A 26,589-nucleotide genomic window follows, 5' to 3' on the forward strand; every position below is an offset into this window, starting at 1 on the left:
CGCCGGGGTGGATGGGGGAGGGGAGCCAGCCCCGCTGCGCGTCCAGGAGCCAGGCTCGCTCCCTCCCCTGCGCCGCATGCCCGCCCCAAAGCTCGGCCCCGCGCCGGCGTTCTGCTCGCTCCCGAGCGCCCCAGCGGGGCCCGCCCCACCCTTGGTCCGCCGGGAGCCAACGAGCGAGGCAAGTCCGCGTGAGCGGCAGGCGGCGGCGGCCAATGAGCAGGCGCCTTGTTGCCGGGTGGCTCGCGCTCCGGCCTCTATAAAGGCGGCCGCGCGCAGAAGGCTGCGGCGCGGGCTGTTGGCGAGTGCGTGTCGCTGGCGGGGGAGGGGTGACGGCGGGGCCGGTCGGGTGAGAGCCGAGCGCCGCACCGAGGCATCTCAGGTCGAGCCCACGCGAGGCTTCCAGTCCGATTCGGGCCGGCCCGGATTTTATCGGGAGCGGGTTTTAAGGTGCGTCCCGGCGGGCGGGCCTGGGCCGAGGCGGCGGGCGTTCCCGGTTGGGGGTTGGGCGGGGGCGGCAGGGCCGCGGCCTAGCTCACCGCGCGCTCCGCTTGTGTCGCAGGCGGTTGTGTCTCCAGCCTCGGGCGAGGGGCAGCATGTCGGAAGCGGAGCAGCAGGTGGCGGGGCCCGCCGACGCCACCCAGAACGGGCACGAAGCGGCCGAAGGCGCCGGGGAGCAGCCGGCCGAGAGCGGCGGAGCGGGGGCGGCGGCCACGGCGGCGGCGCCCGCCAGCCAGAACGGAGCGGAAGGCGACCAGATCAACGCCAGCAAGAACGAGGAGGACGCCGGGTAGGTTTTCGCGCCGGGCCGAGCGGGCCCCGGCTCCTCGCCGCCATGTGCCTCGCTCTCGCGGGTCGCTAGGCCGCGCGCCGGCCCTCCGCCGTAACGGAAGTGGGGGGAGGGGAGTCGCCCCGGCCTGGCCTCTCGGCCCGCGGGTGGGGGTTGGGCTGCAGAACGGCTCCGTCGCGGCGGCTCGGCGCAGCCTGGCGGCCAATGAGCAGGCCCGGCTACCGCAGCGGCAGAGGCCTGTCCTTTGTTCTGGAGCTGCCTTTTGTTGGCGCCATGTGGAGGCTTGGGGGAGGGGCGGGGATCTGGCCTGCTGGCTTCTCCCGCGCTGAAATGGCAGAGTTCGCCTCTCGCTCCCTCTCACTCCTGCCCCCGGGTTTTCAGAGCAGGGAGGCTTGGCAGGGCCTTACTTTTCCAGGTGTGCGGGCTGGTGAACTTCCTCCTTCTCCCCCCCCCCCCCACAACTGTTTCAAACAACGTGTCTAAAAAAAGCCTTCTTCCTGAAAACTGGTGGTGGGAGTGTGGGGGAATATCTGTAAACTAACAGGGGAGAGAGGGCATCCTGGAGTAGAAAGGGAACACTTACATTGTATGTCCTACATTTCTTACTGTGGCATAGTCCTTGGTGCCTTGTCAAATAACAAAGGCTATGGGCTATTCTAAATTAGAAATGCTTCAATAGTGGTGTTGCTGTTGTACTATTGTGGCACTTCAACATAGATGCTTCTATGCTGCTGATAGGTTTTGCTTGTTCAAATAGGAAAATTTAGTACTGTCTGTGCTGGGAATTACATTAGCTTAACTATGCTGTTAAGTTACGGATTTTTTCACTTTGAGTGATGTAGTTGATATAGTTTTCTAGTGTAGACCAGTCTTTAATCTTTTGTTCACTTGGAAGAAAGGGTGTAGTTTTTCCATTGATGGCTGTCATTCAGCTGCCTTAGCATTTATTACTACCACCCCTCTATTGAGGCCTACTGGGGAGAAATCATTCAGAAATTCAACACATATATTTTTCAAGTTGTGGAGTAAGCCACCCCTCTCCTTTCAAGTTTAACTTCTATCTTTGGTTTGAGGCTTTGTGATTAAGGTTCTATGCTCTCATATGAGCCTAAGCTTTCTGGGTGCTTATGACTGTTTACCTAACAGGCCTTATGAGGAGCGTGGGAACTAGGCCATGGGATAACTTACTGTGCAAAGTGTAGGGCAGAATTTTTGAAGTACCTGTAGTGTAGTGCACACCCATGGATACAGCAGAGTAAGAGATGTGATAATGTTTACCCTGCTTTCTTACTCAGTGAAGGTGAAGATTATTGAGCTTTTTTCCATGCAGAAACCAGTATTTGGTGCAAAATGTAGGGCTAAAACTGAGATGTGAATGCTTTAAAGGATACTGTAATACTAAACTGCATTCTATGGTGAATTCTGTCAAACTTTAAAATGTAACCAAAAATTACCTTGGCATTATAGTTGCACTTCTGTGTTAATTAGATTACTTAGCCCTATTTTTAGTGCAAATTAAAAAAGCTTTGCAAAAATTCTATTTGCATAGGGTGAGCATTTTGGTCAGGATAAAATAAATGTACATGATCTTCCATTCTCAAGGCAGTGGGTGTGGCCTGGTTTTGTAAACTCAGAACCATTTTGCAAGGTGAAGTTAGTGTAGCTGTGAGGACTGACTATTGAAAAACATTCTGACTTGTTAGTTGGACTAGAAATCAAAAAAGTAACCTTAAGTAACTCTAGTTACTTCAGTTCAATTAGAGGCAGCCAAGCTGTGGCAGGAAGCAGCTGGGTGGCAGCTTTTACACTATGTCAGGGCACTAAATTCAACTCAAGATGTGGAAACCCTTTCAGGTTTAGTGTTGAATAGTCCCTTGGAAGTACCATGTGAGGTATAGTCATCTTTCTGAGTTTTGCTAGAATTCCTGTTGAATCTTATTTTGAGCTCTAACCTGAATAGATCAGCCAGAGGAACATTTTAAAAGGGAGAAACTTGGTTTTGTCACTGAGTAATGTCTCTGCGCTCATTATTGCACCAAGAATTCACAGGAAAAATTTTTTCAATTGGGATAAAGGTGAAGTTAAAAATTGCCAAGTCCTTTAATAGCAATAGCCTTAAAATGGGGCACATTAACAGCCCATCAAATGCACATCTTACCTTTGGCTTTGTTCCTCGCAATGCACAGGAGACATGGGTAGTAATGTACATTATGCTATACAATTCTACTGTAACAATTCCTGAGTTAATTTTATCCTTATGAAATTTCAGGAAAATGTTTGTTGGTGGCCTCAGCTGGGATACAAGCAAAAAAGACTTGAAAGACTACTTCACCAAATTTGGCGAAGTGGCTGACTGTACAATAAAGATGGATCCAAACACAGGAAGATCAAGAGGTTTTGGATTTATTTTGTTCAAAGAAGCTGGAAGTGTTGACAAGGTGAGTTTAAGATTGTGCCTCTAATTGTTTCAAAATCTAGGAAAATCTTATATGAATTAATCTTACTATATCAAATAATTGGCAGGTTTTGGAACAGAAAGAACACAGATTAGATGGGCGACTTATTGACCCCAAAAAGGCTATGGCGATGAAAAAAGATCCAGTGAAGAAAATTTTTGTTGGAGGACTGAACCCTGAGGCTACAGAAGAGAAAATCAGGGAATACTTTGGAGAGTTTGGAGAGGTATGTAACTTAACACTAGTAAATGCTGATACATCACAGAATGTGCTATAATTTTATTTTTGTAGACTGAGCATGGACTGGATCTTCAGACTTACATAATTTGTTCCAAAATGTCTTGCACTAATCAGAACTTCACCATTAAGCATTTTTATTGTACTAACTTAATTTTAAGGGTTTGACTTATTGAAAGTCACCATGTAAAAAGAATAGTCACTACAGCTCCATGTAGAAATTGCCAGATGTGCACTTGACACTTGTAGTCTAATGAAGTATTTGTATAATTTGGGAATGTTTACCATATTTAAATCCTGTTTCTGAAGACTAGAGCTCTGGATTTGAGCGTGAATTGCTTTAAAAAGGAAGTAAATACTAGTTATAAGCCTAATTGTAGTATCTTATGTAATACATACAGGCATGAAAAGTCAGAACACTGACACTATAGCGAAAAGTAATGGTCCTAAAGTTGTATTCTTTAATTTTCTCAGATTGAAGCCATTGAACTTCCAATGGATCCCAAGACCAACAAACGGAGAGGCTTTGTATTCATCACTTTCAAGGAAGAAGATCCAGTCAAGAAGATCTTGGAAAAAAAATTCCATAATGTTAGTGGAAGCAAGGTAAGAAACAATTCAGATTTGAAACAAATTTCCCATTGTGAGCAGGTAGTATCTAGTTTATATTGTTATAGATAGATAAACACGCAGAGGTGATTCATTTCTGGTCTCCACATAGATGCAATGAGGACAACTTACCACTTACACTAGGGTTTATTAGCCAAATTTAAATTATTATTGCTAGGCTTAAGCATAGTTCGTTAAGTTGCTTTACTATTTTGAAGGGTTCTGGCATACGCTTTTAGGATGTCTCTGAAATATACTTTCCTGCTGATACTGCAATAATTTTTGTAAGACTATTAACCTCAGAAAAGAAGTACAGCTGCTACACTTGTGCAAGTCCCCTGTTGGTTTTAAATACTACTTACTGTGATTTCTACACAAATGAATTTGATTATGCCCTTCCCTTTACTAGCACTCCCTGGTGACTTTGCAGGACCTAAACACGAGTAGAATATCCACAACCACATCTCTAAAGGAGTACCAACTTCTTGTATTGGCTTACTTTCTCATTGAACCAAATAAATACAAAAACACACTATTGAAAAATTGCAAGTGGCTTTTTTTTAGTTGAGGTGAAACTTGTGGAACTCAAGACAGGCTACTGAAAGGGGTACAGTAGTCTGGAAAGGATGAGCCAATGTGGTAGACCAGTAAAATCACAGCTCACCTCTAATTTACATGTTCAGTTATAAGGGCAGTGTTGTACTCAAGCACATTGCTCTCTTGCTTTTCAGTGTGAGATCAAGGTGGCACAGCCGAAGGAAGTATATCAGCAGCAACAATTCAGTAGTGGTGGAGGAAGAGGCAGCTTTGGAGGAAGAGGCAGAGGTGGAAGAGGTAAGTATTACACACTACTTAAGTATGGACACATTCAGAACGAAGCAGCTTGTACTAAAATGGGATTTTGTGGATGGTTTTCCTTTCTGTAGCTCAAAGTCAAATTTGGAATCAAGGTTATGGCAATTACTGGACCCAGGGTTATGGGAATCAAGGATACGGCTATCAGCAAGGTTATGGTGGCTATGGAGGCTATGATTATTCAGGATATGGGTATTATGAATATGGACCAGGCTATGATTACAGTAAGTAGAGAAATGTGTTGGGTATAAACACCACAATTAAATAACAGTTTAATGCATTTAATTTCTTATTCATAGGTCAAGGCAGTGCAAATTATGGGAAAAGTCCAAGACGTGGTGGTCATCAGAATAATTACAAGCCATATTGATCAAATTTATTCAGGTATGCAGTGGCATGGTCTCTTTTAGAAAATGACTGCATAGGTTTTGTACTCAATGCTGTAGATGGATATTACAATTATGTACCAAATTTAACTTTACAATAAATTTCTATGGCCTGTTAAATGTGCATCTTACTCAAGAGCTCCCTGGAAATGTCTTACATGTTTAATATTTACAGATAACTAGTTGTCTAGACAGTGTGGTGTGTAAATTTCAGCTTTGCTGAAGATATTAATTAATGATTTTATTAATAGGTTAAACTGAAACTGATTTTGAGGGTCTGCTTAAAGCTGCAGCTCTGCAACTAGGGACTGCCTCTTGGAGTTTACTATATGGACTCTGCATTACTCCAGTTGTACAGAATGAGATGTATCTTAGGGAACCAGTGTCACTTTCCACCTTTTTATTTTGTATTGTTTTTGTGTCATACATTTCCTGTACTGGAAGTGTTAATTTTACTGTACTTTTTGGTACCTTTTTGGAATCTAATGTATTGTAAGGTATTTTACATGTGTTCTGATTCACCATGACATGGATATTGAAGCTATCCTAGCTTTTGAAATAAAAAAGGTGTAATCTAGTGTCTTGTGCCATTCTTCAGCTGTATCAGTACTGTACAACTCTACTGTACTGCTTCCAGAACTGAAGTGAAATTAGGTGTTCGTAGCAATCACTTCAGAGTTAAATTAGACTTCTGAAGTTGAGCAAAAATCCCTCACTGAAACTGAGTTATTCAGGAGTGATGTTGGCTTTTGAATATCTTGTCTTCTGGACTTTTAATTATTCTTTAAGTGTATGTATTAGTAGCTGACTTGTTTGGCTTCTTTCTAGAGACAAAACTAGGCCATTGCTTCTCAACTCGTTTACTATTGTAGTATGTGGGTCTCCTCCAATACTAGCTCTATGGCCCTGAGGATGTCATAAGAATGGCCATACTGGGTCAGACCAATGGTCCATCCAGCCTAGTGGCCAATGCCAGATGCCCAGAGGCAGTGAACACAACAGGTAATAATTATGTGATCCCTCTCCTGTCATCCATTTCCAGACAAACAGAGGCTAGGGATACCTTCCTACCAGTCCTGGTTAATAGCCATTGATGGACCTAATCTCCATGAATTTATCTAGCTCTTTTTAACAGGGTTCAAAAAGTCCTAGTCTTTGCAACATCCCTTGGCAAGGAATTCCACTAGTTGACTGTGTGCTGCATGAAGAAAAATTTTGTTTTTAATTTAATTTAATTTCATTTGGGTGAGGGCTAGTTCTTAATTATGGGAACAAATAAATAACTCTTCCTTATTCACTGTTTCCACACCAGTTATGATTTTAGACCTCTCTCATATCCCTCCTTAGTCTCCTCTTTTCTAAGCTGAAAAGTTCAAGTCTTTTTAATCTTTTTATATGGTCCTTGTATCACACTGGCCACAGCTCTGTGCTGAGTTGGCTGCAGTTTTGAGAACCATTACTTTAGGCAGGCAGACTGACACTTCAGCTACATCTACACTGGCACCCTTTTCCGGAAATGCTTAAAACAGAACAGTTTTTCCGTTAAGTATTTCCAGAAAAGCGCACCTACATTGGCAGGATGCTTTTCCGGAAAAGCACTTTTTCGCAAAAAAGCCCCGATCATCATTTTCGTGAGCGGGGCTTTTTTGCGGAAAAGACTACTGTGCTGTCTACACTGGCCCATTTCTGGAACAGTTTTTCCGGAAAAGGACTTTTGCCCAAACGGGAGCAGCATAGTTTTTCCAGAAAAACACTGACAATTTTACAGTAGATAGTCATTGCTTTTCCAGAAAAGCAAGCGGCCAGTGGAGACAGCTCGCAGCTTATTCCGGAAAAGCAGCTGCTTTGCCGGAATAAGTGGCCCAGTATAGACACAGCCTAGATGTTAAGATGGCGGCATTGAACTGAGAGAGAGGAGAGGAAGAATCTTTCGTGCTGCTTTTAATAGACATTGTTAAAGTCTTTTAAGAGTAACAGTGCCTACAATTTCCTGTATTTCCTCAAGCTTGTGACTTGTAAAGAAAAGTGATATAGATAGACCTTAAATTTTTAATAAAACCAGATTTGTTTATATAAATTAAAGCAGAAAGGGAACAAATCTATAAATATATTTAAAAGGCTAGTCAAAGTGTGTAGGCTACATTATTACTCCCCCAAATTGTCCTACATTCAATCTGTCTTCATTCCTGGTTTGGCTCCTTAACTAAGGGAACAAGAAACTTTGTTCATGGTAGATATTTTTAAAAGTTATCACTTGTTACTGTGCTGCAGTGAAATTAGCTATCTGCCTTGGTTTACTGACTACTCCATACCAGGTCAGGGTAAGCTACTTAATGGCACCCACTATTGCACTTTCAAATGCAAGTTACACTAGCTTTCAGCAAGAAAGTGTCATTGCTGCTTGGCTTTAAGAGTAGTAGAGAACAGTTAATATCAAGCAATGTAAACTTGGGCTATAAGATCCTGTTTTACCAGTTAAACAAGGGGGTGAGGAGGCCAGGGGCCTACTCTAACGCTGCTCCTTAACTGCAACCAGTAAACACCACCCAGTAAGGCTTATGTTTACTAGTTAACCCTGTGTTTCCTGACCCCCTGGGGGCATGAGAAACTTAAGAGGGGGGTTGTGGTATCAGAGTTTGAGAACCCCTGGGTTAACCATTCACATCCCTAATGTTAAACATGGGTGAAACTTCACAGTTCTCAACTCTTAACTGCAACCCAAGTTTACAAAATGATCTTTCACATAACTGATTCCCCTTCCCTTTTACTGCTACTTCTTTGTCAGCATTTCCTTTCCCTCCTTTTAAATAACTGCTTTGTGTACTGATTGTGAATTGCTTTATGCCACAGGAGAGTAGATTTCAGCTGGGTGCCCCATATGTTTGCGGGGTGCACATGCGCAATGTGGGTCTGGCGCATGCACAGTACAGGCAGTCCCCAGGTTACATGGACCCGTACTTACGTTGGCAGGACTGCCCAGACGCGCGCGTCCTCCATGGCGAGAAAAGCTACTCCGTGTCTCCCTGGCCAGCAGCACTAGCTGTGCCCCCCCCCTTCCCAGCAGACCAGGGAGATGCGGGCGGCGGGACTGCAGCGCGTCTGGGCAGTTCCACTGCCTGCATCTCCCTGGTCTGCTTGGGGGGGAGGGGGGGCGCAGCTAGTGCGCCACCCCTGCCTCCCAGCAGACCAGGCTTTTCTTGTGGATGCCTGTAGTAGAGGAGCTGGGGTGCTGCCAGGTTGGTCCCACAGCGCTACTCCTCAGCGCTACTGGACCAACCCGGCAGCACCCCAGCTGCTCTGCCCCAGGAGTCCTGATTCAGTCACTGCTGGTCAGTTTCAGCAGTGGCTGAATCAGGACGCCTGGGGCAGAGCAGCTGGGGTTGGTCCAGTAGTGCCAAGGAGCAGCACTACTGGACCAACCTGGCAGCACGCCAGCTGCTGTGCCCCAGGTGTCCCCAAGTCAGCTGCTGCTGAAACTGACCAGCAGCTGACTACAGGAAGCCCAAGGCAGAGTTGCTCTGCCCTGGGCTTCCTGGAATCAGCCGCTGATCAGTTTCAGCAGCAGCTGACTTGGGGACACCTGTGGTAGAACAGTTGGTGTGCTGCCAGGTTAGTCCCCGCAGCGCTGAGGTGCCGCACTGCGGGGACCTACCTGGCAGCGCCCCAGCTGCTCTGTGCCAGGCGTCCAGATTCAGCTGCTGTTGAAACTGATCAGCTGCTGATTCCAGGAAGCCAGGGGCAGAGAAACTCTGCCTTGGGCTTCCTGTAGTCAGCAGCTGGTCAGTTTCAGCAGCGGCTGAATCTGGATGCCAGTTCTGACTTATGTACAAATTCAACTTAAGAACAAACCTACAGTCCCTAGCTTGTATGTAATCCCGGGGAATGCCTGTATGGGGCTGGCGAGTAGCTTTTGCTGCTGCTCGTCAAGCCCTGATTATGACCATGAATGGGGCTCCACCATCTACTTGCCACAGGTGAGTAGATTGTAACCCGGAAGAGCTGGATTTGGGTGATCTGTGCATGCGCAGATTGCTGGACAGTGTGGCTCACTGTGGTTTGGTGAGCCCTGACCATGAACTCATGAGGTAGTTTAAAGCTATATCATGCACTTACCTCCACTACTACCTATTCTTTAGCAGCTTTTTTTTTTTGCCTCTTGCTAAAATAAGCAGGGGGTAGGGAAAGGAAAGCTTCAATCACCTTGAACCAGCAATACTGTCCTTAACTGCCAAACTCCTCCAGTCTTCCTTAGCCATGACAGAATGTCTGCTATGCTACTAAATGACAGCTAAGTCTGTGCTCAACACAATACCTCAGTGCTCATCATTAAGGATATGAGCAAAGACAAGCTACTCTGAAAGGGTAACAAAAGCAGGCAGGTGAAGATAGGTCTCTTACCCACAAAAAAAGTGTTAGATTGAGGCTGTCATGCCACCCTCAACTGGCTCCCTCTTAAAGATCCACCTGACACTGAGGTAGAAGAGCCTTTTAACATTTCATTGGCCAGTGGAGAGCAGGTCGGATGACTCAAAGAGAATAAAGATTGCAGTCTGACTAGTTTTAAGAGTAGAATCCCTGCTTGCAGAGGACCTGCATGGTCCTAGATGCTGTAAATCTTTCCTATTTGATATTCCACAGTAGCCTACTGCAGGTTGCAGTGTGTGGTCCACTACTAGTTCTAAACATCTGCATTTTAGTGCCCACCCTCCCTCCCTGTGTCTTTACTAAGATTCTGGTGGTAATACAATCCAGTTGAGAGCTCTGATTACTACTCAACTATCCCTTTCTACAGGGCATCTTAACCAGAGCTCCAGGGCAGTGGCACAGAATGCTAGATGGTGGATCTGCTTCAAGTACATGAATTTGTGATTAAATACCAAGAGCAACACTTTGATTCCCTCACAGCATTCACTTTCAAGCACAACATGCTTCTGTGGCAAAGATCTAGCTCAGCTGCTCAAGATTCAGAACCTGATTGGGAAAGTGCACAACCATGGACCATAACTAAATATTGACAGACAAGAGGTCCTTCTGGTTTCATAGACAGAAATTACTGAACAGACAAGGTCATATATGCATTGCTTCTAATTCTTGTCTAGGTAGTGAGAATTCCCCCTGCTGTAAGAAATACATATAAAAGGAAAACTGAACCAAAGAGACACACTGGCTCAGCAGTCAGAACAGTCTCTGAATCAGAATGTCCATTCTGATTTTGCATAAATGCAGCCTCCTTGCAGTCAATTTCATTACTAAGAATAATAAATATTTGAAGGACTCCCAAGAGATCTTCCACAAAAAACACTTTCAAAAAAGGAGCAATGAAAAAACAATCTGCTTTTTTGAAAGGTAACATCCACATTGATTGGATGCTATCTCACATGTAAGTTGAGATTACTGCAGACAAGAGTGGCCACTAGGGCACCTGTGCTTTTTCCTGGAGGCCTCTTCTTTTGAAAAAACTCCTTCTGCATCCACATCTGCCTTTTTTCAAAAAAGGCTTCTTCCTCATAGAAAGAGTTGTACAGCTGTTGGAAAACCCCCTCCATTCTTTCAACTTACTGTATTCTTTCTATAGTAGCAGTGTAGATGTAAATATAGTTTTTCCAGAAAAGCTCTCCAGTGTAGATATACCCTGAGGCTATGTCTACACTGCGCACTGTTGTGCAATAAATATGCAAATAAGGTGCAGGGATGATATCACCACACCTCATTTTCATACCTAATGAGCCACCATTTTTGCTGCCCAGGCTTTGTGCAAGAAGGAGCTGTCTACATTGCTCCTACTTGCGCAAAATAACCCCTCTTGCTCAGAGCTTTTCCACTGTTTATTTTCAGGAAGAACAGCTCTATGCAAGAGGATTTTTTTTGTGCAAGAAGGAGCAATGTAGACAGCTTCTTGGGCAAAAGCCCGTGCTGCAAAAATGGTAGCTCATTAGGTATGCAAAGGAGGTGTGGCGATATTCATCTCTACTCATTTGCATATCTTATTGCACAACAATGCTCAGTGTAGACATAGTCTGAATGTGTGGCTAAGTCGACACTGCCACTTGAATGCCTGCAACTCAGGTTCAAGGAAAAATACCTCCCTCCAAATGCCACAAGTTATAAGTGTTAGCCTGTTAACACTATCAGTCCTGTTAGCTACTCCCCTCATGGAGGTGGTTTACATAGAGCACTGAGAGGCCTCTCTCAGCACTCCTGCCATGGCCACTTTTACTTAAACAATACTCAGGCAGCACTTGAATTTTACAAGTGTAGACAAAGCCTTAGTCTGACTTTGAAAGAAAGTCACTGTAGAAGTGCTCCAACTAGATAAGGATAGGAAAAATAGCAACAAACTACAGCAGTTAGTGTCTATGATGGCTACTATTTATTTCATTTACCCATAAGTAACTCTACCTGCCATGATTTCTCTCTAAAAATCAGCAAAAGCACAGCTGAATTCTAACAAACAGTAAGGGGGGGTGTGAATGGGAAATAAGGAGATATTTAAACAGTTCAGCAGGGAAGATTTGCACCATTATCCCTGGCAAAGCATGCATTAGCTAGCAAATGCATACAGAGCAGCTTGTGGTTAAGGAGCAAGCTGTCATACTGACACTTGAGTTGGGTCTGGATGCACAGTTATTAGAGCTTGAAGCAAAACTGAGGATGCTTGTCATGTAGAGCAGAGTGTACTGTTTGTTTCTGTTGTAGTGGAGACATGTTCCATTGCTGTTAAAAAGAATCTTAAGATGTATATGTTGCATGCTCTCACAGGGAATGTTATATTCAGCTTCACTGCTCACACATTCTGCTGTCTTTCAAAGACAGCATTTCTGTGGGCAAGTTTAGATTCAATCTTCTCTTTCCTCACTAAACATGTCCTCAGAAGGAAGGCGATTCGTAAGACATTTTGGTACAGGGTTTAAACACAGAGGCACCTGTTTGAGACCTATGGTTGAAAATGAGTCTGGCTGTGTAAACCATATATTGGCATAAATAAATCAAGTTCTGTAGCTGGTAAGACACTAAAACATAGCAAAGTGAGGACAGGTACATATATGGCCATGGGTTCTGCATGCTTTCCAGTTGGCTACTACAGCGTGGTAGAATATTGAGCTTTAGTATAGTCACTAAAATAACTCAAACCTGAAAAATGAGACACTGCAAAATGGTACATAAGAACTAGAATAGGAAAATAACCCTCTTTGGTAGTCATTTTTTCAGAATTGGCTGCTAGTTAAGTGAATCCCAAACCAGCTTTGCTTACAGCTGAAGCAAACTAATTATAATGCCAGAGTATTTTCTCTGAAGTTTTTCATTGCTAACAGAAGCATTAGCAAATATTGCAGATTGTAACATAATTGTTTAGCTTAAGTGTGTTTTAGGTTATGGGAAGCGTGATTGTTAAATCTATCCTTTGCAGTACATTTTGTAGAATTACTGTCTGGAACTTATAGATGAAAGATCAGATATTGTAAAGTATGTATTAGGTTTCATACTTTCTGTACACGAAGGAAATTAACAAGGTCAATGCCGCTTCTCCTACACTGTATTTAGAGCAAAGTTTTGCAGGCTCTTTGCCATGCACTGTAGCAACCCTTTCATGTGTGACAATATGGGAAATATGTAATTAAACAGGAGAAATAGTTTTATAAACTTTTTTGGTAGCATCTCTTACACTGCATGCACCTGAAAGCTCTCGTTCAGATGCTGCTACAGTCAGTGTTTCTAATTTTAATGGCAACTGAATTGGGCCCTAAAATTTCTCTATTCTTTAATTTCGCAAACTTAGACTTAGTAGTATATAGGATTTACAGCTTATATGCTAATTCAAAACTAACTTTTTAATTCTTGAATAAAATAGATGTTTGTATGAGGTGCTGTAGCTCATAATATGGCTTTTGCTTGAACTAAAGTAAATGTCCATTGCAATGCAGAAGCATCTTAATAGTTTGTCCTTAATTCACCATATTGTGGTTTCGCTTATGCTATTATTACCATTTGCTTTTACTGTCAGAATTCCAAATGACATCAACACATATTGTGCCAAATAGAAAGCTCACACAGAGTATTTGGGTTTGCTTCTTTGAATACTCAAAGAGAATAGAACAGATTCCAGAATGGGCCAAGTTGTGCTTCCCTTACTTGAAGGTTTAGTAGAGCAGCTGCATGAGCAGCAACCAACACAATGAAATACATCAAAAACCAACTACCCTCTCCATCACCCAACAGATACCAAAGTGATATTCTTCTAGTAGCAGCAGATTTTAAGGATTCCAACTGCTACTAGAGTAGTCAAATTTGAGTAAAAAAACCCAGCCATTTCGTCACTTGAAGGAGACTAGATTGTTGTTGGGGCTGAGAAGCTAAAGTGATCCTACATAAATCAAAATAGTGATTAGAACACCAAAAGGGGTAATCTGTTTTTTAAATCAAATGATATGCTAGGCTAAATGTTAGAAAAATATATTGTAAAACATTTTATTGGTTCTCTCTTTAAACCAGTACATGATGTTACTAGTTTAGTGATCTTAGCATTCTACTTAAACAAATTGGAAAAGAAAATGCTTACCTGAGCAAAGCGCTGAGGACTAAAATTAATGGTGTTTTCCTATTGGCTCACATGTGTTTTCTCTTTCCATGTCTGAAATTTAATCAAGCAAGCAAATTCATAAAAACGTTCAGACATATGAGATAAACATACAAAATTTTTAAAAGTACTTTAGAGAGGTGAAGTATTATACAGGTTGAATTTCTGTTGTCTGGAACTCTGCTGGACCACAGATGTTGCTGGACTAAAGAGGCCCAGTGCACAGGTTGCTGGTGGTTGGGAACAGAGCTGGCTGGCGGGGCCAACAGGGCAAGCAGAGCCTGCAGGGCACCAGAGTCGGCAGCAGGCGGGGCTGGGAAGACAAGGGGGACCACTGGAGCTGACAGAAAGGGAGGGTCCCACAAGCGCCAGCAGGGCTGCCAGAGCCCACAGGGCTACTGCAGCCAGGGGGGCGGGAGCAGAGGTGCCAAGTGGTTGGGGGAGGAGCTTAGTGGGGAGGCTATCGCCACCCCTCCACCCAACCTTTCCTGGTCCAGCAAGATCCTGAGGGTTCAGGACCAGGTAAGTCCAATTTGTATAAATGTTAAACTCATTCTCAACATATGTCTGGTCAGGTAGAGAAATATAATCAACCTATGTAAGAGACCACCTTTATCAGGCATCCCCTTGTTCTAAGAAAGTTCCACACATTATCTCCCTTTTTACAGTTGCGTTCACTTCTTAAATAACTTCACTGGACAGGATAAGACCAGTATTTTCAAAATTGACCTTTAATTTTGGATGCTTTACTATAGGTAAGTAGTGCCTAACTTTCATAGGCAGAAAGCAGTTTTGACAATTAGGCCCAACTGCCTCAAATTCATCATTTATGCTATGTCTGGATTACATGGCTCTGTCAACAGAGCCATGTAAACAAGTTTACCCGGCATAGGCAAAGAAGCGGGGATTTAAATAATCCCCGCTTAATTAAAATAAACATGACCGCTGTGCTGTGCCGACGATCAGCTGATCCGGCACAGCGTGGCAGTCTAGACACGGATCTGTCGGCTGGGGAAGCCTTTGCCAACCGATCCTGTAAACCTCGTTGACTGAGCCATGTAGTCTAGACATACCCCTAATGTTAGAAACCATCTTGAAAAAGTTGCCCTAAATTGCTTCCCTTTGGTCACTCTACAGAGCCAAGATTACAGAAAAGTTCTCGCTTAGTCCACTACTCAAAACTGCTGCTTCTGCAAATTAATCTGACACACTTACCTGTTAGTATTTCATCCATTTTGTCCACAACTAATTTTGCATTGTCCATAGTAAAGCACAGTGGAGGCTTGAACTTAAGCACATTTCTTCCTGGACCATCCGTACTCAACAGAATATATTCTCTCTTTAATCTAGAGAAGGAAGAAAATTTGTCTAAAAATCTAAATGTGTAATGATTTGACCTAAAATACATGTTTCAGAGACCTTAAAGTGCCACTGGATTCCTTCGTGCTTTTATCCAAAGTATTATTCATTTAGGTTTCTTAATTTTTAAAAATACTAGGGCGCTAGTTTTCTGCTGGGTCCGGGGTCCCGAGCATAGCAAGAAGCCACTGCTGCCACCACCTGGCCCTCCTGTAGGGAGGTAGAATCTGCCCAGGCCAGGCTTTAGGGTGGCTTTACTAGTCCCCGAACAGTGTCTGGGGCAGGCAGGCCATGCGAGGGCAGTGCCTATGGGACGCCAGTGACGTGATGACGTCTCTCTGTTGTCCCATGAGAAAAACTTTTTTTGTAACTATATATATATATATATATATATGGAGAGAGAGATAAATTACAGCAGTTTTAGCACGATTGAGACTTCAGAAAATTTCTCCATTTTCCAAGTGTTGTGATTCAATCATTGCAATTTGTGTCAAGTTGTCGAACATCATCTAATATTCAGGATATTTATATAGCTTAGATGAGAGGGGATTACTTTCAGCTATATTTAACAGAAATTCAGAATAAGGATTGCATGCAAGATGTAATCTCAATCACATTTTCTGTATACACTGACATTTTATATACCAAGTGTCAGTACATTGTAATTTGAAACTGTCAAAATCCTCAATACTTATAGTTTAAAGAAACACCAACCCACAGACATACACTAAAGTTAAGTTTTTTTTTAAGAAAACAGGCATTATTGAAGGCTCAGTACTTTTGGTTGTCTTTATTTAAAAAACAAAAACAAACAAACTTATACCTATGAACTTCATGCAAACTTCCCAATGACATCAGTGAGTCTTCAGAGACAGGTAAGACATCACTTTGAGTCAGATGTGGAAATTGGCAAGTTCAGTCTTAAAATGCATTTCATTATCTTGCTGTGAGCATTAACACTTTAGTCCCCAGTGGCTATGCACAGTTAAATAAATATATATATATATTTATTTATTTCTGTATAACTATTGAATAATTAGTACTTGCCTCTCTTAAAATGAAATTTCATTAAATGCTACAACATTGTGAAATCACATAGATTAATGTTCAGTAGAATATGTATGTAACTTTTTAAAAAAATACCTTGTTATTAAATACTCAGCTTCTTCTGTAGCTGGAGTCCTTTTTTCTTGATCTTTTATCAAGTCCACTCCAATAAATAATCCAACACCTCTTTTAAATAAAAAACAGGTATTCAGTCTAAAATCAGCAAGAAGGAATTAGGAATAATTTACCAAAAAAAAGTGGAGCAGCAACTGTCCTATGAGACTATATTGTTGTTGTATTTTCATATTTCACTAATTCTATTATTAACATGATTAGTTTGTTACAGGGATAAAAAAGATAATTGCCTTGACAGGGAATAGGTGCTGTAATTAATATAGCAAGACAAGATTTTAAATTGTTTTTCCCCATTCACACTAATTCCATGATTGAGTTCAAGTTGTGTGTGTGAATTTACTGATAGCAGAATCAAATCTGTGTTTTAACCTGGACCTGGCAGTGTCATCACAAGGGCATCAGTTTTTAGGTCAATTTAAGCCTACGGGTTTTAGTCAAATGAAAGTTAGTCAATTTTTGTAGTATCTTATATAAGGGGGCAAAAGAGGTATATCCAAAGAAGCATTTGTGATGCTAATTTGGTGAATAACACAGACCCACTGTGGTTCCATGTTAGAATGTCAGTTGATGCTAAACACTTCCTGTTCATACAAGATTTGAAGACCTTGCCACCATCTTTGTTGCCCCAATTTGATAAATGCTGACCTCAAACAATCTGAAAGCATGAATTGGTAGTTGATACCTGACATCACCAATGATAGCATGCTTGATCTTCTGCTGATTTAGTAATTCCATCAAGAAGTTGCCTACTTGTGTAGCATGGGCTTGAAGATGTTCCTTCTTAATCACATCTAAAACTGCTAACCCTATTGCACACGAAACAGGATTTCCTCCAAACTAAGCTCAGGAGAAAAGAAAGACAAAATCAAGCACACAAAAATTAAAAAATTAAATGGTGGCCTTTAAATATCAATAAATATTTCAACATTACAGCTGAAGACATTCCTCCATTGTTTGTGGATAAGTGGTCAATATTGCTTTCAGTTAACATGTTACCTATATCCTACAGGACTGTGACACTTAAATAGTAATGCCCTCATTCACATTTAGTTAATCATATAACCAGAAAACAAGGATTTGGTTCATTCTCTTTACTTACTGTATTGAAGTACTCCACTCCGGTGTCCGCAAATGCTTCTGCAATTTCTTTTGTTGTTGCTACACAGGCAATGGGGTGCCCATTTCCCATTGGTTTGCCCATAGTGATAATATCAGGAACGAAATCCTGTCCCTGCAGTTGGAATGCCCAAAAACATTTGCCAACCCTGCCAAAGCCAATCTGAATTTCATCAGCAACAAAAACTCCTCCTGCCTGGTGTACATGTCTGTAACATAATAGGGACATATTAGACTTTTTGCACTCAATTACCATCATAAAATTGTGATACAGGTTGTACCTTCCTGATCTGGCAGTTCTGGGAGGATAGGGGAGGAGTTGCTAGATGCAAAGCCTGGCTTTTTCCCATCACTGCTCCAATCTGGGAGCACCCATGGGAATGCTGGACCACAGATGTTGCTGGACTATGGAAGTCAGAACTATAGGGCTGCATCTAGACTGGCATTATTTTGCAGAAATACTTTTAATGGAAAAGTTTTTCCGTTAAAAGTATTTCCACAAAAGAGCGTCTAGATTGGCACGGATGCTTTTGCGCAAAAAGTGCTTTTGCGCAAAAGCATCCGTGCCCAGTACAGACGCGCTTTTGCGCAAGAAAGCTCTGATGGCCATTTTAGCCATCGGGCTTTCTTGCACAAAATATTAAGGTGGCTGTCTACTCTGGCCCTTTTGCACAAGAGGGCTTATCCCTGAGTGGTAGCGTCAAAGTATTTGCGCAAGAAGCACTGAATTCTTACATTAGAACGTCAGTGCTCTTGCGCAAATTCAAGTGGCTAGTGTAGACAGCTGGCAAGTTTTTGCACAAAATCTTGCCAGTCTAGATGCACCCTAGAAGTCCAATTTGTACTTTAATTGATCCTCTCTCCCTGGGGCAGCCTGCTGCCTGACCCAGCCTCTCTCGAGCCTCCCGCCCCCCAGGCATCCTTTAGGTAGGATGGGGGAAGCCTGATGCTCTCCTCCCCACCCCAATTCATATGGGGACATTGCCGACACGAGCAACACGGGGAAAATCTTCTAATTATATAAAAATAGCAATAACATTGCTGCCCTGAAGAGCTTACAGTTCAATAGGACAAAAGCTTTTTATGTAAAAAAGGATATTAAACCTAGTATGTTTAGGCTGTTTTCATGTTGTGATAAAGATAACGGTTTAATCTCTGTTTAGATAAATAAAAATACAAATCAGATATAAAGGGCTCTGAAGGGATCTACTTACTCTGCTATCTTATGGAAATAACCTGCTGGTGGAATGATCTGACCACCAACACTTGGCAAGGATTCAACAAAAAATGCAGCAATCTGAAAGAGTAATGTGCAATATTTCAACTTGAGTAGTAAAAATTACTGCAGTAACAGTCAAGTTGCAGACTACATAGTGGATGAATATTTTTTAAACTATTATCTGATCATTCTCAAAGTATTACATGGATACATAGTCAAATCTTCAGAAATTATATCTGATAGATCTAATATGAAAATATAATTGTCATTTATGCAATCTAAATGCTTTTTAGTTCCCTAACAGGGATTGTCCTGAAATGTTTGTTGCTGCTTCATAAACTCTACTATCCCTTCCTACAACCAAAGAGTCAGCAAATAGTTTAGGAAAGATTTTTTTCACCTTTCTGCCCCTTTTTTGTGCTTGTTCAATTATTTTTTTCACTTCATTGGCATAGGCTAGGGCTGAATCTTTATGGTCTTCTCTGTATATTCCACGGTATGTGTCTGGGAGAGGAGCCTGAACAAGGGAACAATGCCTTATAATTAGTATGCCACAGATGAGATGGATAATACATTAAATGAAACACATATACTGTTTAGGTTGCAGTATGTACATACCACGTGGACCCATTCCTTTTGTCCTTCTAGGTTTCTGAATTTATATGGACTTATGTCAATCAGAGATGTCAGATGTCCATGGTAAGCACTTAAAACAAAACAATGTAACAGTAATTTCCAGATTATCACATTTCTCTAGAATTAATCTGGTTTGCACCCTTTTGTGTCAGGCAGTCCATCTGAACAAGAGATGGTCATATGGCCCATAATAGCTTTGCACAGGACTTTATCAACCAGGACCACTATATTTGGGATTTTGGCTCTTACTTTCTACTCCTGCTGACTTTGTAAAAGACACTGACATCAATTCCCCCACATCTTTGGCTTTTCAGTGGCCCGCTTCTACCATCACAGCTATCAGGAGGAGTATTACACCTGCTAGCAGCGATCAGGAATCAAACCAAAATTCTAGATTAGGGAGTCTCAAGCTCCCGGCCCGCTGACAATTCCTGGCCAGAGCAGTTGCGCAATCCAGTCTGGGAGTCCCTGTCATTGTTCTGCCCTCTCCCCTCACCCATGATACCCCATCTCCAAGGACACAGACTCAAGGATTACCAGGGTGGGAGGGCATGGCGCAGGGAAGCAGCAGCAGCAGCAGCAGCAGCAGTCACACTTACACTTCCTCCCCTCCCCCAGTGATCCCTGAAGCTATGTCCTTGGGGGACAGGGTACAATGGCGGGAAAGAGGGAGGTGATGGCAGGAAGGGGCTTGGAGTATGGTAACTGACATCCCTCTAACTCCCTCCAGTCCCCGGTCTGCTGGGACTCCTGGACTGGACTGTGCAATTCCTCCAGGGATGTTCCACGGGCCAGGAGTTTGAGACTCCTGACCAGATGCAGAATCTTTGCTGTTTCTTATGTCTTCTTTGCTAGCTACCATATTTTAAAGATAACTGTAACAAAAAAGAAGAAAGGTCTCTAGTTCCATTTACACTTCTACAGGGCAAAATTATGTCAAAGAAATTTGCAGTTGGGATAGCTGAATGAAATTGTGCCTTCTCTTTAGAAATGGTAATTAAAATTACTAAACAAAAATAAAATATAGAAAATATTATTAAACAATGTTTGATATACTTACTGGTCCAGAACAATAATATCTTCATGTTTTGTATATTGCCGTGCCAATCTCAAGGCAAGATCATTGGCTTCTGATCTGCAATTGAAAGTTCAATAGTTATTTCACTGCACATGGGCAGGATTTGAAACCTTGGCCTCCCCTGCTCTGCCATTTTGCATTCACAAATGACATCAGTTACACATGAAATGATCACACGTGCAGAACTGTAGGCCACTGGACTGGAATAGGACTATGATACTACATTGCACTTTCTAGAAACAAGTTTAGCAGGATTAGAGTGTTTACTGGTAAATGTGTGTGCAATGCTCAACCAGATGGAAAAATATCTCTATCTGTGATAATCAAAATAAAAATGCTGCTTGAGAATTCATTTGAATTAAGGATATTTACTTTGTATATTCTGATGCAACACTGACAATTTATGCTTTAAAATTTTTCTTAATGTTTACTAGGGGGCTGTGCCTGCTGCTCACTATGCTCGCCAACCCCCTTCTCTCTGGCGGCTTTTGCAGCTGGAGAGCGTGATGTCATTCTATCGTCAGGCAGGAAAATCTTAATTAAAAAAGATATATATACTAGCCAATTAGCCCATCATAAGACGGGATTTTCAGGTCTCTCCTCCACATCGGTCTTCTTTCCTGAGCCTCCGGTCTCTCTCTCTCTCAGCTCTCCGCCTTCTGCCTCTCTCTCCGTCTCTCTCTTTCTCTTCTCCCCCTCCTGCCTCTCACTCTCTCTCCGCTCTCCTCTGTCTCCGTCGGGGATGCACACTCGTCCAAGCCCCGCTCCTTGGGTGTGTACGTCATCACCCCACCCCCCTTAGCCTCCTGCCGTGGTGCTCAGCTGACTTCTGCACCGCCATGCGGGAGCAAGCAACACAAACAGCCTCTTTCTCTTCTCCCCCTCCCGCCTCTCACTCTGCGTTTCTCTTCTCCTCCTCCTGCTGCGTGTCTCTCACTCTCTCTCTTGCTCTGTCCTCCACCTCCTCTCCCCCTCCTCCGTTCTCCTCTCTGTCTCCTCCATGTCCTCTGTGTCTGCTCGGCTTTCCTTCTTTTGAATCCGGCGCCCTTTCCTGACGTCAGAGAAGCACGCTTGTCCAGACCCGCCCCCTGGCTGTTCCCTCTGGGCGGCGCTGTTGCCTCCCACCATGGCGCTTGGCTGACTTCTGTGCCACTTAGCCGGGCCGCCGTGCGGGAGCAAGCAGCGCAAGCGGCCGCTTGGGCCCCATGCTGCTTGGGGAGTGCGGACCCCAAACTGCTGCTTGCGCTGTTTGCTCCCGTGCGGCGGTCTGACAGAATGGCGCAGAAATTAGCCAAGCTCCACGGCGAGAGGCAACAGCGCCGCCTAGAGGGAACAGCCAACGTTTCAGCGTTACAGAGTCACAGACATTGGGCTACTATATATATGATATACCGAGACAGAGATCATTAAATAATTGTCTCCCCTCCTTCTGATTCTCATAACTGAATTTTAAACAGTTAAAAAAAATTTAATTCTGCAACACTAACAGTGGGTGAGTACATAATATAAATAACCACATAATATACATTACCGTATTTTTGCTGGAAAGTTAAAAAAAAAATCTGTGGGGGACATGAATTCTTTACACAACGCAGTGACTTAGAATTCCCTCAGAAGTATTAAGCTCAGGAATATGCTCCCAGAGATGTTGTGAAATTCCCATCACTAGAGGTTTTTGAGAACAAGTTGGACAAGCATCTATCAGGGATGGTCAAGGGTTAGTAGGTTCTGTTTCAGTGCTGTGGGCTGAACTTGATTACCTGTCGAGGTCCTTTCCAGCCCTTCTTTTCTATAATTTTATGATAAATCAGTTTGGACCAGAACCTACAGAAGATACTGCTATGAAAATTAAATTTATTACAGTAAATGCAGTCAGCGTATGCATAGTACTGCTCTTAAAGATTAATAGGTTTTTTTTCAATTGATTGAGCAAAGCCTTGGAAATAGAATAAAATGCTGTTAATTAGAATCCTCAATAGTTTTTTGTATCAAAAGTGTATTTTACTTTACATCCTAATATATAGTATATTTTCTTGGCAAAAGTAGTTAGCTGGAATTGCATGTATTAGTTGACAGGAACATTATGGAATTTAGTCTTGTTCCGTAGTATAATATTGATAACATACTATCCAATTCTAGATGGTACATAGGGAACACTAATAGAAACATTTAAATGCATCATTAAATGTAACAATACCTTTACACATTTCAGCATCCAGTACGTGAATATCCCCATACCTCAAAAATAATTTAAAACAAGATTGGCAAGTCCTATGTAAACCAGAGTAATCACAGGCAGAGCAAGAAAAGGGGGGGGGGACTTCAGTATGACACACAAAAAGAAACAGAGATTGTGTTCTCAATGTTTTCTTTTGCAAGCTGTTGTTTTAAAGCTTTTCAAAACATTGTGTTTCTGTAGTAATTTAATAATTTCAACCTTTAGAGTGACAAGTTTAAAAAGGATAAACTCCAGCAGCTCTCTCAAATAGTCTAAAATTATCTCGTCTGCAAAAGCAGACAAGACATAATCTACACCCATATAAGATCCTGCAGTTAACTACTTAGAATGAAGTGCAGCGATAGCTAAGAGTAAAGATATATATCACTAATAATACCTCCTACTTACCCTGAATTCAAAAAATAGAATGTGCACAGCTTCTCAGGCAATGTTTTAGAAAGTCTCTTTGCATAATCCACCAAATTGTCATGGAGATAGCGGGAATTTGTATTTAGCAACTGATTCTGTTCATGTGCTGCTTTTATTACATCCGGATGGCAGTGCCCAACTGGGGGAAAAAAAAAGTTTTTATGGTCTCTCCATTTATACATGTTCTTTCCCCGTGACATTTGTTGTTGACAAATAGCTAAATATACACTGATTTGCTCCTATATTTCTTATGGTGCAGAAGTTGACACTGTTCCCTAAAGTGTAGCAGTAGTGTATCTGTCGATGGGTAAAGACAGTGCTGGGATGCCTGCAGAGTCTTCATTAGGTAGCATCATCTGATCTACAAGTTCTTAAGACTGTATTTGTTAAAGAAATGTTTTAGTTCATATTCTTAATCAAATTTCCTGGATCCTGTGAATCAGCTTGCTAAATCAGTGGTAGTATCTAGTTTTATCTGCTGAATGATGTCTGTGCACTCTGCCCTCTAAATCTGTCAAAGCCTTGACCACTTTGTCCAATTCCAAATACATGCATGAGGAAACATCTGCTTTTTCCACCAAAGCAACAGTCAAGGAGTAAGCAAAGAAACAGACTTAAAAGAAAATAAACACAAATCACCTCCCCCGTCTTAGGGGAGAATATACAGAAATCGCACTTGCAAAAATAGCTGTAAGTGCGGGGGGTTGGAAGTTGGGCAGTCGCATGTCGAGGGTTTCGTGTACACATATCCAGAAAGCAAGGTTTGTCAATAGTATTGCCCACATTACAGACCCAAGAAATGTTTTCCTCCCTTTTCCATTCAAATGACATACAAATTGAGCTTTGGTAATGAAACATTTTTTTATTCTGAGTTCTCCCAGAATATTGTCTTAATTTAGAATCAGTTGGTATTGAATGATATTTTAAACTTACCATGAGACACATTGTTGATACAGTCAAGGTATTCTCTTCCATGTTCATCATATATATACTGGCCTTTTGCCCTAACAATCTTCACTGGATCTTCAGGAAAAAAGAGCTTGCAAGAAGAGCTGTATCAAATATCAAAACCACAAAATGTTTTGAATTATATAAGATCCCGAAAAAAAAATCTAAAAGTCACATAGAACTAACTAGTGCCGATCTTTCTGTAACTTTAACCAAAGGCAAAAAGGAAGGAATATTTTCTATAAATAAATTAAATATGAACTGCTTCCATTCTATTTCAGTCCCCCTTAAGCAAAGGTTGAAGAAGAGAAACAGACCTTGTACTATGCTCTAAGAGTCAGCCAACAGATTTTGGTTGACCAACAGTGAAAATCAACTTCAGAATCAAGAGCCCTTTACAGAATCGGAGCCTAGTTTCCGATTACCAAACTCAAGTATGTAAACATAGAGACTTGTATTTAATGTTTCATCAGATCTCAATTGATTTGGTCCCCTCTTTATATTATTACATTGAAATTGAGAGCTGTATCTCTTCACCCCCTTTGTCTTCTTCAAGAGGCATATATGCCAAATTCCAGTAAGGTCTCCTCCCAAATCTGATCTTTTCAACTTTTCATAATTTTATCTTCCTCGTATTCTCCATATGGTTATGATCCTAGAAATGGAATCACATGGGTGGACCTGTGCCCACATGCACTCCAGTGACTTGTTGCTGCAATCTGCCAACAGGGTTTTATTTGAAATACTAGGGCCTGCCTAACTGAGCAGCATTTTTTTATAATGAGGTGCCCAAACCAGTAAATCTAAGTGTGCCTGTCCAAGGAAGCAGAAGAGAGAACTGCAAGTACACCTCTGAATACCTGTATCAATTTGTGTGGGTTTACTAAAATCATATATTTTATGGCCTCTATTGCTGTGTTTAAGACCAACACAAACCACAGAGGACACTGATTGACCTTGCACACAAAATGCTGTCAATTACAAAGTAAATAATAATGAAAAAAAGAGAAAAAAATGTTCTCTACTCAAGTCAGAGACAGCAATCTTAAAGGTAACAATAGGTAAACATAGTGTGATTTTTAAGTTTACAATGTTCCTTTAGCAGATGAGAAGATTGGAAACGAGATTTCTTAATAAGTCCTAATTGGAAATTCCAAAGTTGAGGACTGTGGACAAATCAACTATGAGATTAAATTCTGAAAGGGGTGTTCATGTTGTGTGTATGACTGAAACCATGACATTCCCCCTACTGCTCACTTTCAACCCGTATTCGTCTTGTCATAAAACCTTTACGGGGTAAGAAAAGCTAAATGAGAAAAATCTGTCCTTAGTAACATCAGAGGGGTAGCCGAGTTAGTCTGAAACTAGAAAAACTTAAAATCAACAAATAGTCTAGTAGCATCTTAAACACTAACAAAACATGTAGATGGTATCATGAGCTTTTTTGGGAATACAGGCAGTCCCCGGGTTATGTACAAGATAGGGACTGTAGGTTTGTTCTTAAGTTGAATTTGTATGTAAGTCGGAACTGGTACATATTGTAGGGGAAACTCTAGCCAAACATTTCTCCAGAGCTCAGTTTTATTCTCCCACACCTCACTTCCCTCAGTCCTTTATTCTCAAGCTGAGGTGTCTGCTGAGAAAAGCCGCTCCTCGTCTCCCTGGTCTGCTGGGGGCGGGGCGCTAGCTTCGCGTCTCCCTGGTTTGCTGGGGGGAAGCAGCTAGTGCGGGGTTGCCTCACCCCGTTTGTAAGTAGGGATCCGATGTAAGTCAGATCCATGTAACCCGGGGACTGCCTGTAATCCACTTCTTCAGATGGCTGAAGTATTAAAAGTCCAGATCCAAGAATAAATAAGGGAAGGGGCGGAAGGAAGGAGAAAAAAAGACAGTGAATAGACTGTTTAAGTAGTTAAAAGAGGCTGATAAGAACAATTAGCACCTCCGTTGTTTGGTTGGTTGGTTAAGTCATTAGGATGTGGAAGGTAGTGTGCAAGCCAGCCAATCTCTGTTCATTCCATTCTGATAAGAATTAAAACTTGTAAATGAAGTTAAGTTCCAACCTTTCCTTGTGTATTTGGCTTGTGGAATTGCCCTGAAACAACACGGTGACTTGGAGGTCCATTAATGAGTGCCCTGGCAGATTAAAGTGTTCTCCAGCACATTTCTGTGTGTTGCCTTTTTTGATATCTAATTTGCGTCCGTTAATTCTTTCCCATGGAGACTGCCCAATCTGGCCAATATATATGGCAGTGGGGCATTGCTTGCAGTTGATAGCATAGATCACATTAGTGGATGTGCAGTTAAATGAGCCCCTGATGTTGTTGGGTCCAGTGATGTGTGGGCAGTGTCGGCACCAGGACTGATTGCAGGGGTGGGTTCCTGGCTGGTTATGATGGTGGTGTGTTGTGTGATTACTGGAAAGAATTTGTTTGAGGTTAGGGGGTTTGTAGGTGAGGATTGGCCTCTGAGAGTGAGGGGGTCATTTTCCAGGATAGGTTG

The 26,589-nt window shown here is 42.3% G+C and overlaps 2 protein-coding genes across 7 annotated transcripts in view; one reads left to right on the forward strand and one right to left on the reverse strand.

The window, feature by feature from the left end:
* The first annotated feature begins 264 nt into the window (after positions 1 to 264).
* On the forward strand, positions 265 to 25,950 carry HNRNPAB (heterogeneous nuclear ribonucleoprotein A/B). Of its 6 annotated transcripts, none has more exons than XM_075900476.1 (9): positions 265 to 447; positions 560 to 787; positions 3,057 to 3,225; positions 3,311 to 3,469; positions 3,955 to 4,086; positions 4,821 to 4,923; positions 5,016 to 5,168; positions 5,244 to 5,328; positions 10,123 to 25,950. In XM_075900476.1, exons 2-8 carry the CDS (start codon positions 594 to 596, stop codon positions 5,312 to 5,314), a joined length of 981 nt encoding a protein of 326 aa, XP_075756591.1. In that variant the 5' UTR covers positions 265 to 447; positions 560 to 593; the 3' UTR covers positions 5,315 to 5,328; positions 10,123 to 25,950. The 6 variants fall into 6 exon arrangements, with proteins under 6 accessions (XP_075756591.1, XP_075756590.1, XP_075756589.1 ...); XM_075900475.1 differs by lacking the exon at positions 10,123 to 25,950 and adding an exon at positions 5,582 to 5,907; XM_075900474.1 differs by lacking the exon at positions 10,123 to 25,950 and having other exon boundaries at positions 5,244 to 5,907.
* Positions 3,171 to 26,589, reverse strand: part of PHYKPL (5-phosphohydroxy-L-lysine phospho-lyase) — a 30,453-nt gene continuing 7,034 nt past the window's right edge. Inside the window, exons 2-13 of the mRNA XM_075900480.1 lie at positions 24,076 to 24,194; positions 23,122 to 23,281; positions 20,478 to 20,552; positions 19,400 to 19,487; positions 19,182 to 19,298; positions 18,777 to 18,859; positions 17,546 to 17,771; positions 17,129 to 17,283; positions 16,408 to 16,497; positions 15,121 to 15,251; positions 13,888 to 13,959; positions 3,171 to 4,049 (exon numbers count right to left, since the gene is read on the reverse strand). Of these exons, the coding sequence (XP_075756595.1) occupies positions 13,913 to 13,959; positions 15,121 to 15,251; positions 16,408 to 16,497; positions 17,129 to 17,283; positions 17,546 to 17,771; positions 18,777 to 18,859; positions 19,182 to 19,298; positions 19,400 to 19,487; positions 20,478 to 20,552; positions 23,122 to 23,281; positions 24,076 to 24,194 (1,291 nt within the window). The 3' untranslated portion in view covers positions 3,171 to 4,049; positions 13,888 to 13,912. The remainder of the gene's footprint in view (positions 4,050 to 13,887; positions 13,960 to 15,120; positions 15,252 to 16,407; positions 16,498 to 17,128; positions 17,284 to 17,545; positions 17,772 to 18,776; positions 18,860 to 19,181; positions 19,299 to 19,399; positions 19,488 to 20,477; positions 20,553 to 23,121; positions 23,282 to 24,075; positions 24,195 to 26,589) is intronic.

The sequence above is a fragment of the Pelodiscus sinensis genome, chromosome 17 (genome assembly GCF_049634645.1).
Source record: "Pelodiscus sinensis isolate JC-2024 chromosome 17, ASM4963464v1, whole genome shotgun sequence".
NCBI classification, from domain to species: Eukaryota; Metazoa; Chordata; order Testudines; family Trionychidae; genus Pelodiscus; species Pelodiscus sinensis.

Bases quoted from the DNA above. Each gene is read 5' to 3' on its own strand.
- HNRNPAB (XM_075900476.1), top strand. From the start codon at position 594: ATGTCGGAAGCGGAGCAGCAGGTGGCGGGGCCCGCCGACGCCACCCAG. The intron at 3,226-3,310 runs GTGAGTTTAAGA...AATAATTGGCAG, and splicing joins AAGCTGGAAGTGTTGACAAG to GTTTTGGAACAGAAAGAACA. The intron at 4,087-4,820 runs GTAAGAAACAAT...CTTGCTTTTCAG, and splicing joins ATAATGTTAGTGGAAGCAAG to TGTGAGATCAAGGTGGCACA.